The sequence below is a fragment of the Furipterus horrens genome, unplaced genomic scaffold, assembly GCF_987537825.1.
Source record: "Furipterus horrens unplaced genomic scaffold, mFurHor1.1.pri manual_scaffold_7, whole genome shotgun sequence".
Lineage (NCBI taxonomy): Eukaryota > Metazoa > Chordata > Mammalia > Chiroptera > Furipteridae > Furipterus > Furipterus horrens.
In genome coordinates, this window is record NW_028327177.1 from 74196638 (window position 1) to 74216524 (window position 19887).

Sequence of the window (19887 nt, forward strand, 5' to 3'; positions counted from 1 at the left end):
TGTACCAGATTTGGGAGTCTCCTGCCAGAATTGGAGTCCCTTGCTTTCCAGGGATCTTTGCTCTGACACACCCCATTACAATATCATAAGCATTTTCTCGTGCAATTTCCTGTTTATGAACAGCCTAATTTTAAACCATTGACTGTTTCTTATAGTTTTCTTAGGGTACAATTTCTAGGTATCCTGGACCAACAGTGGTGGCCCACTTGGCTTGCAAGAAGACTCTAGCAGGAGCTATTGTTACACAGCGAAAGGGGGTTCTTCCACGTGGCAACTTGGTGTAAAACCCAACAACTAGTGTTGAGGAAAACAGGTCTTTATTTACAATATTCCAACCTAGGATGGGCAGTGAGCACTTCAGCTCAAAGCCCTGTTTTCCCATAGGACCCAGCACTTCCCTTGCTCTCCAAAAGGCTATAAACCAGAACCATGCCCAGAAGTTCCCCACCCCTATCTGTCAGCTGCCTCCTTCAGGATCTGGGGTACGATGTCATCAGCCTCCGAATAACAGTCCAGGAAAACGTGCTGTGTTGCACTGGATCATGCATGGTTTTCTCTTTGCACTTTAAAAGCTGCATGGATCTCTCTGTAAACCATGTGTTTCTCCTCTCCAAAATGGCTGCTGCCTTATTTTTAAATCCCTGACCGCAGGGCCTGTGATGCAGTGGGCGTGGTAACTGGTTCTGACCATTCACAGAACATTGCGCAGGCCCTGTATGCTGTTTCTTCACCATTCCATGGTCAAAACCCCTCCCATCTCCTTGGGGCCTTGGAAGAACCAAAGCTATTTGCATAACTAAGATACTAACTATCAGCTATAGATATGCAAAGGTATCTTAAAAGCTGCCCCCTTCCTCCATCCCCCCAACAGCAGGCTTTGGGGATTTTTTTTTTTTTTTTTTTTTGGTGGGGAGACCTGCTCTGTAACAGTATCACAGGCGTTTGTTGTGATTATTGAATTTAGTAGGAGCTGAGGGAATGGAGAGAGGCAGTATTAAAGGTGATTGGATACAGCCCATGTTGGGATCTTGGTTCTGCAACCCAGGAGATATGTTTAACCTGCTGGGCTCCTCCTGTACAATGGAGTAAAAATAATTCCTACTTCGTGGGGTGAGAAATATTAGGTAGATATCTAATGAGTGTTGGCTCTTCATTGTTTGTTATGCTCAACACTTAAAGTTTGTTTTTATAATAAAATGTAAGAGAGAATGGCAGTGGTTTTCACAAGTAATGAGAGTGTAAGCTGTAAAATATAACACAAAGCAATGCAAACATTTTTAAATTCAAAATGGTTTGATTCCCCCTCCCCCATTTTAAATATAACAAACATAGTTTATCTAAATTTTATCATCCAGAAGGCAACATGAGAAGAGACATTTGACTTAGTAAACCTTATAAAGAACTTTTTTGTGATCTTCTTTAGTGATTCAATGGCAGTATGTGATTTTTATCCAAAATATTTTTGTTAAAAGACAAATATGCTTTATGTTACTTTTTTATAATTAAATTTCAGTAAAACACCTGCAAATAATGCTAGCATTTATGCAGTGCTCAGTATGTGCTAAACAGTGTTGTAGGTATTTTACTTATATCAACTCATGAAATCTTTACAGCGCCCTCTGGAGAAGATTCTGTTATTGTCTTTATTTATAGCAGCTAAGACACAAAAAAATGAATTAACTTGCTGGAGGTTGTATGACTGGAGAGAAAATTCTGTGCTATGTCATTTTGCTCCAAAGCCCATGCTTTTAAACATTCCACTATGTCACTTAACATTCCAATAAAAAAAGAATAATAATTGATTAAGTACAATGCCAGTATGTTTACAGGGAGTTTGTGTCAATTCAAGAATTTAAATAATATTAAAGAATAAGTTTTTTGAAATTCATCTCTTGTGAAAATACATGTGTGCAAATTTCAATTCATTTTTTTCTCTTTTAGTTTTTCAGTTATGGAATGAAAATACTATATCAAAACAGTAATGCTTTTCAGTCTAAATTCTTTCCACCCCTTCAAAAAGTGATGTTACCACCCAACAGCTTTCAAGGAAAAGTGGCTTTCATTACTGGGGGAGGCACTGGCCTTGGCAGAGGAATGACCAGTCTCCTGTCCAGCCTCGGAGCTCACTGTGTGATAGCCAGTCGGTGAGTCCTTTGACAAGTTGCCGAGAGAGAACTTGTTAGATGATGATTCTGTGCCTCAAAATTGAAAACACTTTGCCAGACAGAGTTGTTTGACTTGCATCTTAAGCTTCTATGAAATATCCTTTAGATTAATTAAGTAAATTTCCTTGGAAAAACCTGTTATAACTTGTGGTGATAGAATAATTATTGATTATGGAATGGTTGATGAGTACATTTCCCAAATGAAATGATAGAACTTTTTTCTGTACATGCAAATTAAGTTAAAAGGTATTATATTGAGGCTGCTTTGTTCTCAGAGGAGTGATTATAACTATTGCTTCAGTAGACAGCCATGTACAAGGATAATGGATGTAATCCTTCCATCTTCTATAAGATGGGTTGATATTTTAAAACATCCGTGGTTGTGATGAATGTAGGCAAGATGAGACAATATGGAAGGAATTCTTACTGAGGCAGATCCTGATCCCTATAACTGTAAGTCTAGAGCTTCAGAGACTGGTCAAAAATCTACCCCATCTATTTTGAATAGTGTAAACATTTTAAGAAGGTAAATCGTAATCTGATTGACAGTCACTATGTAATTTACAAGGGGTCAAAGAAATTTTCTTTAGTTGTTTCCCTTAGTGCAAATTGGCCAGAACGTTCTTTTTGTTTTTATGTTGTAGTATTTTAAACAGTGTTAAAATATTTTGTAATGTTACATAATTTACACTCATAGTTTATTTTTTATGTTTCTTTCAAGAGTTTAAGGTTCTTTTTTAAAAGTATATTATATTGATTATATTGTTGTAGTTGTCTCAATTTCTTTTCCCTTTGCTCCCCTCTGCCCTGTATACCCCTCCCCTCCAGCAATTGCACCCCCCCTTAGTTCATGTCCAGGGGTCATGCATAAAAGTTCTTTGGTTTCACTCTTTCTTATATTATTCTTAACTTCACCCTGTCTATTTGGTACCAACCAATTATGCTTATTAATCCCTGCACCATTTCCCCATTTCAACCCCTTCCCCATCCGTGCTGATAACCCTCCAGATGATATCCATACCTAAGATTCTGTTTCTATTCTGGCTTGCTTAGTTGCATTTTATTTTTATTTTAAAAAAAAATTATTATTCATTTATTTGTTTGTTTATTTTTAGAGAGAGGGGAAAGGAGAAAGAGAGGGAGAGAAACGTCACTGTGTGGTTGTCTCTCATTCTTGCCCCCAACTGGGGGCCCTACGTGCAACCTAGTCATGTACCCTGACTGGGAATTGAACCAGCGACACTTGGCTTGTAGGCCGACGCTCAGTCCACTGAGCCACAGCAGCCAGGTGTTTTTACTTTTTAGATTCAGTTGTTGATAGTTGAGAGTTCGTTGTCGTTTTAATGTTCATAGTTTTGATCTTCTTTTTCTTTAGTAAGTCCCTTTGACATTTTGTGTAACAATAGTTGGTGATGATGAACTCCTTTAGCTTTATCTTGTCTGGGAAGCACTTCATCTGCCCTTTCATTCTAAATGATAGCCTTGCTGGATAGAGTAATCTAGGTTGTAGGTCCTTGCTTTTCATCACATTGAATACTTCTTGCCAGTCCTTTCTTGCCTGTAAAGTTTCTTTTCAGAAATCAACTCATAGTCTTATAGGCACTCCTTTGTAGGTAACTCTGCTTTTCTCTTGCTGCTTTTAAGATTCTCTCTTTATCTTTCACCTTTGGCATTTTAATTATGATGTGTCCTGGTGTGGTCCTCCCATGGGTCTAGCCTGTTTGGGACTCTCTGTGCTTTCTGGACTTGTATGTCTATTTTATTCACCAAATTTTGGAAGTTTTTCTTCATTACTTTTTCACATAAGCTTTCAATTTCTTGCTTTTCCTCTTCTTCTGGCACCCCTATGATTTGGATGTTGGCATGTTTAAATTGTCCCAGAGGTTCCTAAGCCTCTCCTCATTTTTTTTCAATTCTTGTTTCCTCATTCTGTACTGGTTGACTGTTTTTTTCTTCCTTATGTTCCAAATCATTGATTTCAACCCCAGTTTCCTTCCCTTCACCATTGGTTTTATATGGATTTTTCTTTGTTTCATTTAGCATAGGTTTCACTTCTTCCCTTATGCGTTTGCCATACTTAAGAATCTCTGTCAAGTCTGTGAGCATCCTTATCATCAGTGTTTTGAACTCTTCATCTGTTAGGTTGGCTATCTTCTCGTTGCTTAGTTCTGTCACTGGAACCTTAATCCATTCTCCCTTTTGGGCCATACTTCTCTGTCTCCTCATCTTGACAGGCTCCTTTGTTTGTCTGCTTCTATGTCTTAGGTAGAGCTGTCGCATCTGTTATGTTGTAAGGGGCATAGCCTTAGGTATTCGTCAGGACAGGGTGACCCATTTCACCATGTTGTGGTGTTGTATGCGGAGGGAACTGAGAGGGAACAGTGCTGCTTGCTCACCACTTGCCCCCTTTCCAGGCACTTCTCCTGCTTCTTATATGGGATTGGCACCTCTCTAGCTCTTGCCCTGGCCATTGTTCCCAGATAGGGTGGGTCTGTGGACCATGGGGGCCCTTTAAACAAGTGGACTTTACTGAGAAACTGGCAGTTTCTTCCTTTGCCCTAACCCCCACTGGTTTTCACAGTCAGAAGCAATGAGGCTTTATTTTCCCCAGCACTGGATCCATAACTGCGCAGTCTGGTCTGGTGCTGGGAGTGCTATCCAGATGTCCCTCCCTACTTTTTAAAATGTGTGACTGTGCTTTCCACCATCCTGCCACTGCTGCAGCTTTTGTTGCCACCACACAACATCCTCTCTGCCCTGGCTCCGTCACTCCCACCTATCTGGATGAGTATTTCTTCTTTATATCTTCATTTGTTGGACTTCCATGCGGCTCGATTTTCTGGAACTTCTGGTTGTCTCCAGTTTTGAGATAGTTTTATTTCTTCTTAATTGTAGAGGGAGACGCAGCATATATATCTAGGCCTCCATCTTGGCTGGAAGTCCAAGAGTATAAGGTTCTGAATGCATATATGATGAGGTCTGTCCTGAAAAAGTCCAGCCATTTTAATATGAGAACAGTTTGCATGTCATCGATATAAACTGGCAGCCATGGAGAATGGACTGGAGTACACATGTGTGAATAATGAAAACTTCACTGTGCTTGTCAGTGGGGACAGTAGATGCCATTGAGTGAGCATGTGTATTGTGTGGCCATCGCATTCAAAATGACTGAGCAAGTAGATCAACGAATTTGCATCTTGAATGTGGAAGCTATTTGGATGGTTCAGATGGCTTTGGGGAATGATGCAATGAATGCAGCACAAATAAAAGTGTTATACAAACACTTCAAAGATGGTCGAGAATCTGTTGAAAGTGACCCATATTTTGGAAGGCCTGTGACAAACAGAATGCCTGAGAATGTTGGATGTGTATAGGTTTCAATCAACAGAGATCTGTGATTGACAGTGCAGGAACTAGAAGCTGAACTAGAGATTCCAAAAACTACTGTGTCTGAGATTTTGATGCAGGATCTTGGCATGAAATGTGAGGTGACAAACGTTATTCTGTGGCTTTTGCTACCAGAGCAGAAGGAACATCATGCTGCAGTTGCTAATGACTTGATTCAAACCACTTCCAGTGAACCAGATTTCCTCAAGGAGGTCATAACCGGAGATGAATCATGGGTCTACAGCTATGATCCAAAAACAAAGTTCAAGTCATGCCAATGGAAGTTGCCTTGCTCTCCATGCCTGAAGAAGGTGCTGCAAAGTTGAAGCAAGATCAAGACCGTGTTAACTGTGCTTTTTGATTGGGAAGGTGTTGTCCATCATAAGTACACCCCTCCAGGCCAAACAATTAATAAGGAGTACTACCTCAATGTTCTTTGTCAGTTGAGAGATGCAATACGATGAAAAGAGCTGCAGCTATGGGCAACTGGTGATTGGCGGCTTCATCACAGTGACACACCTGCTCATGCATCACCTCTTGTGCAGTTTTTGGTGAAATGTCGAATCACCCAGGTGACTCATCCCCACTACAGCCCAGATTTGGCACCCTTCAACTTCTGGCTTTTCCCCAAACTAAAATCACCTTTGAAAAGGAAGAGCTTTCTGACCGTAGATGAGATTCAGGAAAATACGACAGGGCAGCTGATGGCGATTCCAGAAAATGATTTTGCATAGTGTTTTGAACAGTGGCAGAGACACTGGGAGAACTCTGTGAGGTCCAAAAGGGCCTACTTTGAAGAGGACTGAGGCATCATTGTCCTGTATACAATGTTTCTTGTATCTTTTATTTTCTTCAATAAATGTCTCTGTTTCATAGTACATGGTAGGATACTTTCTGGACAGACCTTATAACGCATTTACATACATAAATTTGGTCTAAAAATCTACTATCATAGATTTTATGCACAGTGTAGATTTTTATGAAGTAGAATATAAGCTTACATTATATCATGAATATGTTTTCTTTCTAAAGTAGGCTTGGGGACAGATATAAATTATTTTAATTCAGGAAAAAAATTAAATCTATGAGTAGATACAAAACAAATGGTTTAAATGTAAATAATTCAATACATTAGTTTCATAAAAATTGTTTGAATCAAGCTTTTAGAAAATGCATTTATTCAAACTGATTTATTTGTAGCTTTTGTATGGCCTCAAAAATGCATCTTTTCAACCTATAGATACTCTTTGTTTTTTAATTTATGAAATTAAAAATACATTACATCATTTCAGAATTAATGCAAAATACCATGTGTTTACTTATAGGAAGTTTGATGTTTTGAAAGCCACTGCAGAAGAGATTTCTTCTCATACTGGAAATAAGGTACAATTAAAAATAGTTACTTGATTCAAATTTAAGAATGATAACATACTTAAAAATAATCTTTTGCTTTTGGAAGTCTGAAAAATGATAGAATTCCTTTGTCTTTCTTCACAGGTTCACGTGGTTCAGTGTGATGTGCGGGATCCTGACATGGTACAAAATGCAGTGTTGGAGATGATCAGAGTGGCAGGCCACCCTGATGTGAGTCGTGGTGATGAGGCCCCGGTGCTGGTATTGTCCATTGAGATCACTGCAATGCTGTGTGAAGCACCTGTCTGATCCATCAAGAAGCAAGCTCTGCTTAAAGCAGGGACCAGATTAGAACTGACAGCTGCACCATGTCTCTTCAGGAATACCTTAAATGCATTTACAGTCATGCAGAACGAACTGGATTTCACTTTATTTAATAAGATTGTGAACTTATTAAGAATAACAATTATCCAAGAGCACAGTACCTAGCTTAAAGGATTCATGTTCTTTGCGTTTCCTAATAACCTTGACCATCCCTGTAGGTAAGAATAATACAAACAAGGAACCTACAAGAAGGTCCAGGTTTCTCCTTTTAAGACCTGCCATTTGCATGGTCATGATGCTGTTGTTAGGTCTACATATTGGGAGAAATTCATTTCCTCCAGTAATTTCAAAGAGAGCTCTTTTTTTATGTTAAAGATATGTCCAGACAGCAATAATATCGACTCTGCGGTAGAACTAAGTGGGATCTTTATTGATAGTGAAGAAATAGATCATCAGCCAGGAGTTTCATTAGGTGACTTAAGCCATAATTAAAGGCATTTTAATTGAGATTCCTTGAAATATAGTCACATGGTAGGTATTTCATCTGTATTTATGTTCTTAATAATAGACACTACCTTGATTTTGACAAAGAATCAGGATTCTGAAATCTGGTAAAATAACAGGAGATTTTCACAAGCTCAAATCTAATGGTGATTAAGAGCAGACTGTATGCAGTTTTATTGTGTTAGTTGGATTAATAAGTTTCAGAAATTGAAGTCCTTGTGGAAGAATGTTCTTCATCTAAAAGTTTCTCTAACTTGCTGTATTCTTCTATTAGATTGTGATAAACAATGCAGCAGGCAATTTTATTTCTCCCACCGAAAGATTGTCCCCTAATGCATGGAAGACCATCACTGACATAGTTCTGAATGGCACAGCCTTCGTGACCCTGGAAATTGGGAAGCAACTAATTAAAGCACAGAAAGGTAGGACTATGTATTCTTCTTTGTTCACTGTGCCCACTGTGTGTGGGTTCCGTGTGAAGCCCTGGGGCCCTGATCGAAGTCAGTAGGGCAGTATTTGCACTCAGACAATTGTAGTCTCACAGAGAGTAAAGATCCTTTAGTCATTATTATGTGCTGTGATGAGCTTTGATTACTGTTTTGAAGGCATTGGGATTCCAGGACAGGAGTGACCATCTCTCCCTTGGATGACTGTCAGGTTTTCAGAGATGGTTAGAGTCTGGAAGGAGAGCAGTAGGAAATGGGATGGGAGGTAGGCTGGGTGTAATTGGGAACATTCCCAGTGGGAAATTTGGTGTTGATTCTGAAGCAAACAGGGTTATTTCCTTAGGATCTCTCAAAGTTGTCTCATAAAGGATGTGACTGGTTGGAAAGGTTATGGCAAAGTATGGGGGTGGAAAAGATGAGGGGATCATTCAGGGATGGCTGATTTCTTCTGGCACATAAGTGGGTGGCATGAGGGATAAAGCAGGATGTTTAGAAGATAAGGCTTTACTGATCAGATGAGGGGTTTTACGTGGTGAGTTGCCTGGGTAAGGAAAACCACAGGGAGGCTGAGACACTGGAGGGACAATCTGTTTATAGGGGGTTACTACAAGGACATTTGTTTTTAGTCCCGTGAACCAGCTTCTGGATAAAAGTCCATGCATATGAATAGTAGGTACATGTGTACATGTGTGTCTAGAACAGTGTGTGTGTATTCATCTAGCATACTTACTGGTATTCGTGCACCAGCCTCTGGTGACACAGGACAAAACATTGTCCCTGAGGAATGTGGGGGGGGGGCTAAAGAAGGGAGGTATTTTCTCAGAGAGGGAATATTTTTAGATGCTCCAAAGGGAAGGGTTCTTGTGTTGTTCCCTGAAGGACATCCTTCAGGGCTTGAAGCCTGGGGCTAGCCAGCTTTCTTACTCTGTGTAGTATGGGTAGTTCTCAGACCAGCTTGGGGAAGGGTGTCAAGATGGGTGGAAGGCATTGGTCAGACACCAGCTTTATGTGTGTGCTGAGAACACCTGCCCTTTATCCAGACTCTCACTGAAATTCAAACCCAGACTACTCATTCCCACCACACAAAGGGGATATGAACTAGGTTGGAGTTTGACTGGGTTTCTGTTATTGATTTTTCAGAAGGGATGAGTGATGGGGAGGGGAGACAGAAGCATGGGCTGACCCCTCTTTCTCCCTTCTGCCCCAGCAACTTGGTCTCTGTATTTCTTTCTTTTTTTTTTTTTTTTTGCTTTCTTTTCTCATTTTTATTCAGTTTGCACAATGGAATAGCTCAATTATTTTTCACTCATCATTTAAAATAAATGCATACATATATATTTAGCAAAAAAATTGAAGTCCATTTGTAAACTATAAATGATAAATCATAATATTTATTTCAATGTTTTAAAATTTGGACTTCTTATAATGTACATTTAAAATAAGTAATTTTATAAAATTTTCAATGGTAGAGGGTAATAATTATCCAAACATTGGGAAAGATTTTATTTAACAGAATATTTTGGTGCTTTTTGAGTACATTATTAATTTTTTAAATATATTTTATTGATTATATTGTTACAATAGTTCCAATTTTTTACCATTTGCTCCCCTCTGCCCAGCAACATCACTCTCCCAGCAATCCCGGACCCCCCGCACCCAGTCCATGAACATGGGTCATACATGCAAGGTCTCTGGCTTCACCCTTTCCTATATTATTCTTAAAAAAAAAAAAATTTAATTAATTATTTTAACAATAAAAAATAACAATCCCTCCCTCTCAGGCTTAAGACCCTTTATAATCTTATAAAGGACAATGAGTGACGGTCTCGAGCTCCTCCAGCTGCTTCAAGTTGGACATGGTCGTCGTCCTACCTACCCTTGGGTCCAGAAATCCCTAATAAGAGTGGGGGTGTGGAAGGCAGAGTGGCCTTCCCATATGGGGAAAGATCATGCTGACTTCAGATCAGTTGGCTGTCTCCAGACAACGGCGTGCTTGATTTAACAGGCTGGCATCCTTGTTGTATTCTGGGGGCAACAGATTTGGCAACAGGGTTAAAAGACATTATTCAATCCATAAACACTAGATGAAAAAAGGCAGGGATTAATTTTTCAATGTCCCACATTAGGGGAAAAAAAAAAAACGGGGCTTCTTTGGAGGAAGGTGTGTCAGGCACATCTCACCTGCCCAAAACCCTTTTGCCTATTATACTTAGTTTGGGCTGAGGGAAATATTTTAGGTTTCTCCCCTTTCAGACCTCTGGGCCCTTTCTGTCCAAGCCATTAGGATAGAAAAGTGAAACCAGTTTTAAAGTGAAGCCCACAGACCACCCCATACTTCACCAACCCAGCCACTTAGTTCAGCCAAACCATTGAGTCTCAGGAAGCAGCGATGCAGACAGGATTATGTGAGGCCTATACATACAGACAATCACTTAGGTAATGAGATCATAGACTTATGCCCTTCGAAAACAAAAAAACACATGTTAATTTATATAACATAACCGACAAACAAGTCTCTAAATCTGTAAGACTGTCTTATTGGAAAGACATCCAGTTGCAAGGCATTTGACATTCTTCTTGCCTGTAAATTAAACATCTTTGATGATACCACAGACATAGTTTAACTTTCAAATGAAAACATATTTTAAGTGAAAAAGAAACTTTAAAGACGGTTAGCTGCACTACTTTATAGTCCACCACTGAGCATTGAGATTTTCCTTGAATCACGATTTTTCTCCTTAAGATTACCCTCCTTATTATTAAAGGGACTGCATTAAGTCCATTTTTAATTAATTCTGTTCATTTGCATAAACACAACAAGAGCAGCAAATGATCACTTATAATCTTTAGTTCTGTTTTGCTGGAACTGACACAAGAAACATTTAGGGTGACCTTCAGTCTGCCCTTCAGGGCACAGAAGCTGAGCCTCACCTGTAAACACCTGTCTTTTCCAAGTCCTTCAGGTTTTCCATTGTGCCTTAAGGTCCCTTCTAGCCATCTTTCAGGAAAACAACCTTCATTCCTTCCCTGGAAAGATTGCTGTGGACCGCACAACCAACCATGGTACCAGGCCTTTTATCTCGTGGGCTTTTATTACCTTTGAATGTCAATACTAGTTCCTCAGGGCTTTTTGGTAACAACCAGAGCCCAAGCATGTCTCCTTTAGGCATGACATTCCAGTCAAAGTCTTGGTCAACAAAACCTCTATTAACAACTGGTCTTATTAGTTTTATGCAAAGAACCTTATGTCATTACTTCTTCAGAATGCCAAATTCTGGAGGGGTCAGATAGGGGAGAAAAATATACAGTGTGAAGGAAAATCCTTGTCCTTCTAATATTCACTGAACTGGCATTTCCATTCTTTATATTTTCATTTTTTCCCCCCACTAAAAATTTTTTTGTTTGTTTTTCAATTACAGTTGTCCCACTTTTTTTCCCTCTTGCTTCCCTGCACCCTGCCCACCCCTTCTCCCAGTCATTCCCCACCCAGTCGTCCATGTTCGTGGGTCATTTATACATGTTCTTTGACTAGACCCTTCCCCTTCTTACCCTCTTCTCTCCCTCCCCTCTTCCCCCTTGTTCCTGTTAGTTTATTCCTTGTTTACATACCTCTCATTCAATTTTGCTCATTTGTTTGTGTTGTTCATTAGTTTCCTGTAATAGATGATAGCATAAGGTATTTTTATTTCATTGCATGGCTGATTTCACTAAGAATAATTTTCTCTAGTTCCATCCATGTTGTTGCAAATGGTAGAAGTTTCTTCTTTTTTCTGCTACATGGTACTCCATTGTGTAAATGTACCGCAGTTTTTTGATCCACTCATCTACAGATGGGCACTTAGGCTGTTTTCAGCACTTGGCTATTGTCAATAGAGCTGCTATGGACATAGGGGTGCATAGGTCCTTTCGATTTGGTGTTTCAGGATTTTTCAGATATAATCCGGGCGATGGAATTGCTGTGAGATGATAGCTCATTTTGGTTTTAACTTGCATTTCCCAGATGATTAGTGTTGTGGAGCATCTTTTCAGGTCTATTGGCCTCTCTATGCTCTCTTCAGATACATATCTATGCAGGTATTCTGCCCATTTTTTAATTGGATTGTTTGGGGGTTTTTGGTATTAAATTATGAATTCTTTATATATTTTAGATATTAACCCCATATTGGATATATAATTTGTGAATGTGTTCTCCCATTCAGTAGGTTGTCTCTTTGTTTTGTTAATGGTTTCCTTTGCTGTGCAGAAGCTTTTTAGTTTGATGTAGTCCCTTTTGTTTATTTTTGCTTTTGTTTCCCTGTCCAAGGAGACTTATCCAAAAAGATACTTCTAAGAGCAATGTCAGATTTAGCTGTATTGTTAATTCTATGTCCTTTTAAAATTCCAGGAGCAGCATTTCTTTCCATCACCACCATCTATGCTGAGACTGGGTCAGGCTTTGTGGTGCCCAGCGCTTCTGCCAAAGCTGGAGTGGAAGCCCTGAACAAGTGAGTACACCCATGTTACTCCTGTCACAAATGATAAATACTGGCCTTTGGTAGCACGTGGGACTAAATTCCTGCTGAAGTCTCCATCTGGAAAAAAGTGAAACAGAGCTTAATTTGGATCCACCAGGAGACAGACATCCTATCTCCTAGATGAGGGCGGCTCTCCACAGCAGCACCGTCTAGTGGAACTTTCTTAGTACTTCCGCATTACCCAAGAGCCATATGTGAATTGTGGCTACTGTGACTGAGAAACTGAATTTTATTTAACTTTAATTACCTTAAAATTAAAAGTACACAGCCTTGGGTGTCTAGTGGCTACTGTATTATTCAGCACATGACTACAGCCTTCTTGTTCCCTTCACTGGTGCCCTACCTTTCCCTGAAACACACCTGCACCCTTTCGTTGTGAGACCAACAGGGCTAACATAGACCAGTGACGATTTGCCAGGTTCTGTGACCATTTATCAGCAGCATGAGTGCTTTTTGAGTCTTCACCACCAATCTTTTCCACTGTTTTTGTTGAGATGCAGGTTCTTGGTGGTGCTTATCTGGCTTACTGTAACCCTGTAATATGTTTCTCTGCGATCAGTCTCCTCCCTCTTTCTGTTTTATTTATATTTTCCCACCAGAATCATCTTTCTAAAAATATATATCTGCTTATGGTACTCTCTTGCTAAAACCTTACATCATTTTTCTATTACTCTTTGGAATTAAATGCTTTCTGAACAGACTTACCCTTGGCTCTGTTTATTTGTTGATTTACTGAATAAATGTTTACTGTGTGCCAGGCACTGCCCTGGGTACCGAGGAAATGATGGTGATGGGGGCAGAGCCAGCTGCATCCTCATCTGATCCCATGTTCTCACACCATAGTTGTACTGGGCTCTCATTTTCCTTCACCTGTTCCACGCCTCCTTAAACACACTATGCAGTGTCACACCTCTGTGCCCAGTTCTGCTCCTGTTGGAATTTGTGGTGATACTTTGCATTGTGTAGCCCGCTCTGGGATGTTTTCTCTCATTTCTCTGGAACAGAATTAATTGTTCTCTACTCTGTGCACTCTGAAAACTGTTCCAATCTAGTGGGAAGACTAATATTCTAAGAAAAAAATGCCATCCAGTGTTGTTGATTCTGAGATACAGGCCATGGACCAATACAGTGGGGGCACAGAGAGGGGCATCAGGGACAATTTTGCACATGCCATTAGAGCACTGACTTCCCACAGCCACATGTGACCATTTACCTTCACACACACATTGCAGCAGGACCTGGAACACCACTGGGCTCAGTGTCACCTTCACACTCATTATGGTGGTACCCAGAACATAGTTAGGTTCAGGGTCACCTTTGTATACTCATTCTGGCAGGGCCAGGAACACAGTCAAGTTCAGTGTCATCTTTGTTCACTCATTGCAGTGGCTTCTAGAATGCTGTGGGGCTCGGTACCCCTTCGCACACTTATTGTGGTGAGATCTGGGGCACAGCAGGACTCAGCGTCACATTCACACACTCAGTGCGGCAGAATCTGGAACACAGGCTCAGTGCCACCTTTGCACACTCATCATGGTGGGATCCGAAACACAGCTGGGCTCATTGTCACCACTGCACACATCACAGCAGGATCCAGAACATAGCAAGGCTCAGTGTCATTTTTGCATACTCAATGTTGCAGGATCTGGAACACAGCTGGGCTCAGTGCTTGCGGAGCTGCTTGATTTCTCTTTTTCCTATAGTAGTCTCAACATACTTTTTTAAAATTTTATTTTATTTTTGCATTTAAATGTCATACATATTTGTTTCAGATAAAAAGAAATACTAATTTACTCAGAAATCGAATCTTTGTCTGAATAGAAATAATTACCTATTTTTATAAGTTCAAATGGTATTGGAAATAAGGGATTGGAACTTGACTATTTCAGAAATATCTATACAATATCAAACTTGTTTTGTTTTGACCTTTCAATCTTGTTAGAAGTTTCAATTTTGTGTCCTTTAAGGGCCTTAATTCTGGGCAGCTTTTTTTGTATCACAACATAGTGATTTCCCATAGTGGGTGCTCAGTAAATGTGTGCCTCTCTCTGCAGCTGAATCCCTATCCCCTTACTTCTCCTACATGTGCTACACGGTCATCCTGGATAGGGTTGATAGGTCCCTAATCCTGTATGCTGTCTAGCCTTTCTCCTTTACTCCTACTGGCCCAATGCCTAGTCATCTTTCTGATATCTTCCATCCTCTCCTTCCCCCTGGCCCAACATAAACTTCTAATCCTCTTAAAGTGTCTGCTCAAGTGTTACCTCCTTAGGGAAGCCTTCCAGTTCCCCCTCGTAGACTTAGGCACTTCTTTCTTTAAGCAGCCATGACACACATTACTCACTTCTCAGGACAGTAAATCATTCATCATACAACCAAGAAAGAGGGACTGTACTCATAACAGCACATCTATGGGTTGAACAGAGTGATGGTGACATATGTTGAGCATGTTCTCATTGGCATCCTGATGTGCAGAGTGAGCAGACATGATGGGTTCTATCATGTCACAACAGTTCCTCAGATGCAGCTCATTATCGAGAACCAGCATTGGGTGGACTTACCTGGGCACCTCTGAGAAGAGAGGACACCTCTCCTCCAGGCAGTCTCCTTACTGGGTTGCTCAGCATTTCACAGGACACTACAGACTGCTTGACTCAGGAATTCTACTGAGCATGAAGGCACTATGTCCCCATCAGATTTCATGCAGTAGGTACAGAGGACTCACCTAGTGGAGATGTGGTCATGAACTGTCAGAGCACCATGCAGAAAAGCAACTTTTGTATATGATTTGTGTGAAAAACACGCAGCCCACTCATTGTTCTAAGTACTCCTGAGGATTAACTCAGACAAGACTGTTTGACACACATACCCCTTCTAGAACTGGCTGCTGAAGGAATACTGTCAGGACACAGGAATGGGTATGTCACAGTTTCATAAAAATGTATTCCCTTGTATCTATTATGAGGAGACATTGTCTTAAGGACAGGATTTTATTACATAACTTTTCTTTTATATAGCTTACAAGAAATGCTCTTTTTGTCATTTATCAGAAACAGCATGCTTTTCCTGATAAATTGGCTTGTTTTTTTATTAAGGGCACTGTACATTGTGTAACTGACTAGACTCACCTTTCTGTGTAGCATCATGGAAAGAGTGACACAAATTTGTAACACTCCTGTTGTAATTATGTGGACTCTCACAATATGTTTAGGTACTAGTTCTATTCGTTGCCCTGTTATATTTCTTTATAATTGTTCCTTTTTCTTTATTACTTTCAAATTATCTTTTCTTTCTTATTTGCATTATATATATTCTTGTAAGTTACCTTAAGCCAGTTTTTAAGACTGCATTAAGTGTATACACATGAAGATAAAGTCCTAAAATAAATTTAGGTAATAAAGTTAGACCTTTCTGTCCAGTAGGTTTTTCACACAGGTTGTTTTCAAGTTCCATGTTTGCTATTGGTGTTATATTTGCTTCAGGGCACTTAGCAAGATTTGATTAGATTCCTGTTTCCTTTTTAGTGCAGTTCAACAATGGTATTAAAGCCTAGTTAACCATGTACATGGTCAATATTTTTTATCTTTCTAACCCATTCCTTACATAATTCAAGCACCTGTGAAGTCACAAATATAATCCAATATACTGTCATAATTACACTGAAACTGTAAATACAGGACTGACTTCAGAACATGAGGGGTCATGCTTCTCTCATGGTTTTATGCCCAGTATTAATACCTGCTCGAGATGTGAGTGTTGATACTGTACTTGGTTCTGAAATGTGAATAGCAGAATGATTATGGACATAACAATGTAAATGACAGTGTAGCAGTGACCAAGGGCATGAACTCTGAATCAAGACCACTAAGATGACTCATTAGCCATAGTGATTTATTATTGAACTTTTGTGCTTTAGCTGCCTTGTCTGTAACACAGAGATAATAATAGTACTTGTCAACTGATGTAGTTATTATTATTTTTAACATAGTCTAAATTTTGTGTGGTTTATTTTAAATTTTAGGTCTTTGGCTGCTGAATGGGGCAAGTATGGAATGCGATTTAATGTGATTCAACCAGGACCTATAAAAACCAAAGTAAGTCACAGTTTGCTTGCTATCACCTTGTGAGTGGTTAAGGAATGAAACATGAATGGATATATTCTGATTGTGAGTGAAGGACTTTCAGGGAGGCCTGAGCTTGGAACATTGGTGGTAGGAAGGGGTTTTGCATCATCCAATCTGAGAAATAAGAGGGGCAGAGGTTCAGCATTATGACTATCATGTTGGTTTCAGTGTCTTCATCTACTGGAATCTTTTATGCCATTAATTTGCTTCAATGATTTGTTTCTATCTCATAGTTATTAATTTTTACCATGTTTTAAAGATTCTCACTTTGACGTGCTTTTTTAAAAATAATGGAAATCTATATTTTAGTTTAAGAAGTGCTATAGAAATGGATCCTGGAGGCCTGGTCTTACTCTAGATAGCATTTCTTTGACTCTTGTCTGTGCCTGTTCACTTGTAACACTCACTGTGCATGTCATGTGATTCCCATCTGATTAAACCTTTCTGACTGCATACATTTCTTCTGCATCAGTAATCCTGCAGAAACTCCTGCAGCTCAAGATCCTCACTAACACCATTACAGGTGGTGCTCTGCTCCCTCACCTTACCCCAAATGATATCACTCTCACATTTTTTGTTTTTATGTAGAGCAGGAATTTATAATTCCAGCTGGGATATAGTTGGAAGGCTGAAGTGATGTTTGGTAACTTGTTCTAGGTGTAGAAACACATTGGAAGATAATGCTAAGGAGCATTTGGGTTGTAGGTGGTTCTGGGGTATTAAATATTAACATCGAAATGGCTGTATTAGTTTATTTGACAGTTTAAAGGGTGGAAAATGTAAAGAAAAAACATCAGAGAATGAAATGCCATTGAATAGCTTATTTGGCACTGTAGTAATAGTCTAATGCAGGTAATTGAAAATAACTCAAAAGCTTATGTCCAAACACATGATCAGTGTGGCATTGTGCTAGCACTCTTTGAAAAGAAGCTTCATTCTAGAATCTCAATCTAGGAAGGATCCCCTGCATTTTACTATTTATTTAATATTTACTGAGTGCCTACTGTGTGCAAAGGTGCTGAGAAAGATAGAAAAAAGTTTGTGACAGTGTTTGTAGTAGAGGTATGAATAACAAGCATATGGTTTTAAAGAGATTAAAGGAAACCAAAGTATAGAAACTCCTAGAGTGACCCGGCTCAAGGGTCATTCATGTCGTCACCTCCAGGCTCTAGTGCAGCAAAGTCCAGGCCTTCTGTTCTTCCAGGAATGTCCATACCCAACCGTGGTCTACTCCTCACCATCACAGGAAGCAGAAATTGTTTTCTTCATTTCCTATTATTTGAGAAGAAAGGAGAAGAAAAGGAATTTCCTCTTAGATATTTCCTACTTGAGTCATTTTCTGTGTTTGCTAAGTCACACAACTGTGGCCCCTTGACTCCCACACACTAAGCTTTTGCATATCAGTGTAGTGTCATAACCTTTACTCGTTTGATGCTTACAGCAATTATGTGAGGTAGCTGAGATAAGTATCCTGATTTTACAGAGGAAGAAACTGAGGTTAAAAAAGTTACACTTTCTAGTGATTTTTTTAAGGTCCATATTATAGAAAATGACCTGTTTTGTGCTAAGTTAATGTGGAAGAATTTGGCAAACTCTGTTGCTTATAAAGTCCAAGATATGAACAGGCTGCCATAGTAACATTCCATTTTATGCAAGTTTATTCTTAAATGAAAAAGGGGTTTCATTAAAAAAATTCAATCTAAATTTTTTTTTTTTTTTTTAATTTTTAAGGGTGCCTTTAGCCGTCTGGACCCAACTGGAGCATTTGAGAAAGAAATGGTCGACAGAATTCCCTGTGGTCGCCTGGGGACTGTGGAAGAGCTTGCCAATCTTGCTGCTTTTCTGTGCAGTGATTATGCTTCTTGGATTAATGGGGCTGTAAACACTCTTTTCTCTTCACTTTGGGGAGGTGGATGTGGGGGTAGAGGGAGGCATACTGTGGAACTAAACTTGATGTTGAATTCAGATATGATTTAAAATATTTATTTTGCTTTACATAATATCCAAATATTAATATACATTGTTTAGCCAACAGAATTGACTCATCCATAAATTAATTTTATTAAGTGAAAATTACTCTGGTAGATGTGTCTTTAAGGTGATCTTTAAGACTGGGAAGAACTTGAAATTGTAGAGATGGTAGAGAGAAGACTCTAAAGAAAATAAATCAATTTAGGTTTAATCATCAGTTCTGTCTTTCAAACTTCAGTTGTGATTGAAAGTGCCAAGGATGGGGAAGTGGCTAATGATTCAGAAACTTGAAAAAGGAGTTAGTTTCAGAGTTTTTATTTTTTATTTTCAGGTCATTAGATTTGATGGTGGAGAGGAAGTATTTATTTCAGGGGAATTCAACAGCCTAAGGAAGGTAATGCCATTTTTGAATATAATATAATATTAGAAGCAAGGATACTAAGCTTTAAAAACATGCAAGAACCACATTAAACTGATCTTTCTTTTTGTTTGAGGTCACCAAGGAGCAGTGGGACACCATAGAAGGACTAATCAGGAAGACAAAAGGCTCCTAAGACACTCTGGCCTTCGTCTTGGTTGCTATGGAAATGACAAAAACTGCCTATAATCTTTTGAATATTTTCAGGTCTAATAAATTGTTAACTGACATTCATTGAACGCGTGCTATGTGCCAGGTCAGTGGTAGGTACACATTGTATATCCAAAGATATATGAGGTGGGATCTCATTTCTTTAAAATTATTTTAAAAATAAAAAAGAGTGAAAAAGGTGAAGGCTTTGATAGAGGTAAAAAGGTGATTCGAAGTGCAAGAAAAGGGACCTGAGAAAGTGAGGAGACTCTTAGTGGTGGAAGTAGCATTTGAGCTACATATTAAATCATGTCCATGTGATAAGTCACAAAAGGAAGAAAATCGAGGTTCTGGGATGGATTTAATGGACTCTGCCTTTCCTATATAGTTTTTTTTCACTTGACCTGTAAGTTATCCTATTTGGATAGCTCAATATTAAGTCAAACAAATTTGTAGCCAGGAATTCTATTTGGTACTAAGGAAAAAATATGACTGATCTACAGCCTTTGCCCTCTAGAAACTCACTGTCAG

At 39.2% G+C, this 19887-nt stretch overlaps 1 protein-coding gene across 2 annotated transcripts in view; it reads left to right on the forward strand.

The window, feature by feature from the left end:
* The window catches only part of DECR1 (2,4-dienoyl-CoA reductase 1), a 29414-nt gene extending 9978 nt beyond the window's left edge, over positions 1 to 19436 (forward strand). Inside the window, exons 2-10 of one of the 2 annotated variants that reach the window (XM_090283818.1) lie at positions 1942 to 2144; positions 6878 to 6935; positions 7050 to 7136; positions 8008 to 8155; positions 12564 to 12663; positions 16715 to 16787; positions 18549 to 18695; positions 19120 to 19182; positions 19283 to 19436. In XM_090283818.1, coding sequence (XP_090139944.1) covers positions 1942 to 2144; positions 6878 to 6935; positions 7050 to 7136; positions 8008 to 8155; positions 12564 to 12663; positions 16715 to 16787; positions 18549 to 18695; positions 19120 to 19182; positions 19283 to 19342 — 939 coding nt within the window. In that variant the 3' untranslated portion in view covers positions 19343 to 19436. Of the gene's footprint in view, positions 1 to 1941; positions 2145 to 6877; positions 6936 to 7049; positions 7137 to 8007; positions 8156 to 12563; positions 12664 to 16714; positions 16788 to 18548; positions 18696 to 19119; positions 19185 to 19282 lie in introns of those variants that run through there. The other variant, XM_090283819.1, reaches the window with a different exon arrangement.
* Positions 19437 to 19887: the final 451 nt, after the last annotated feature.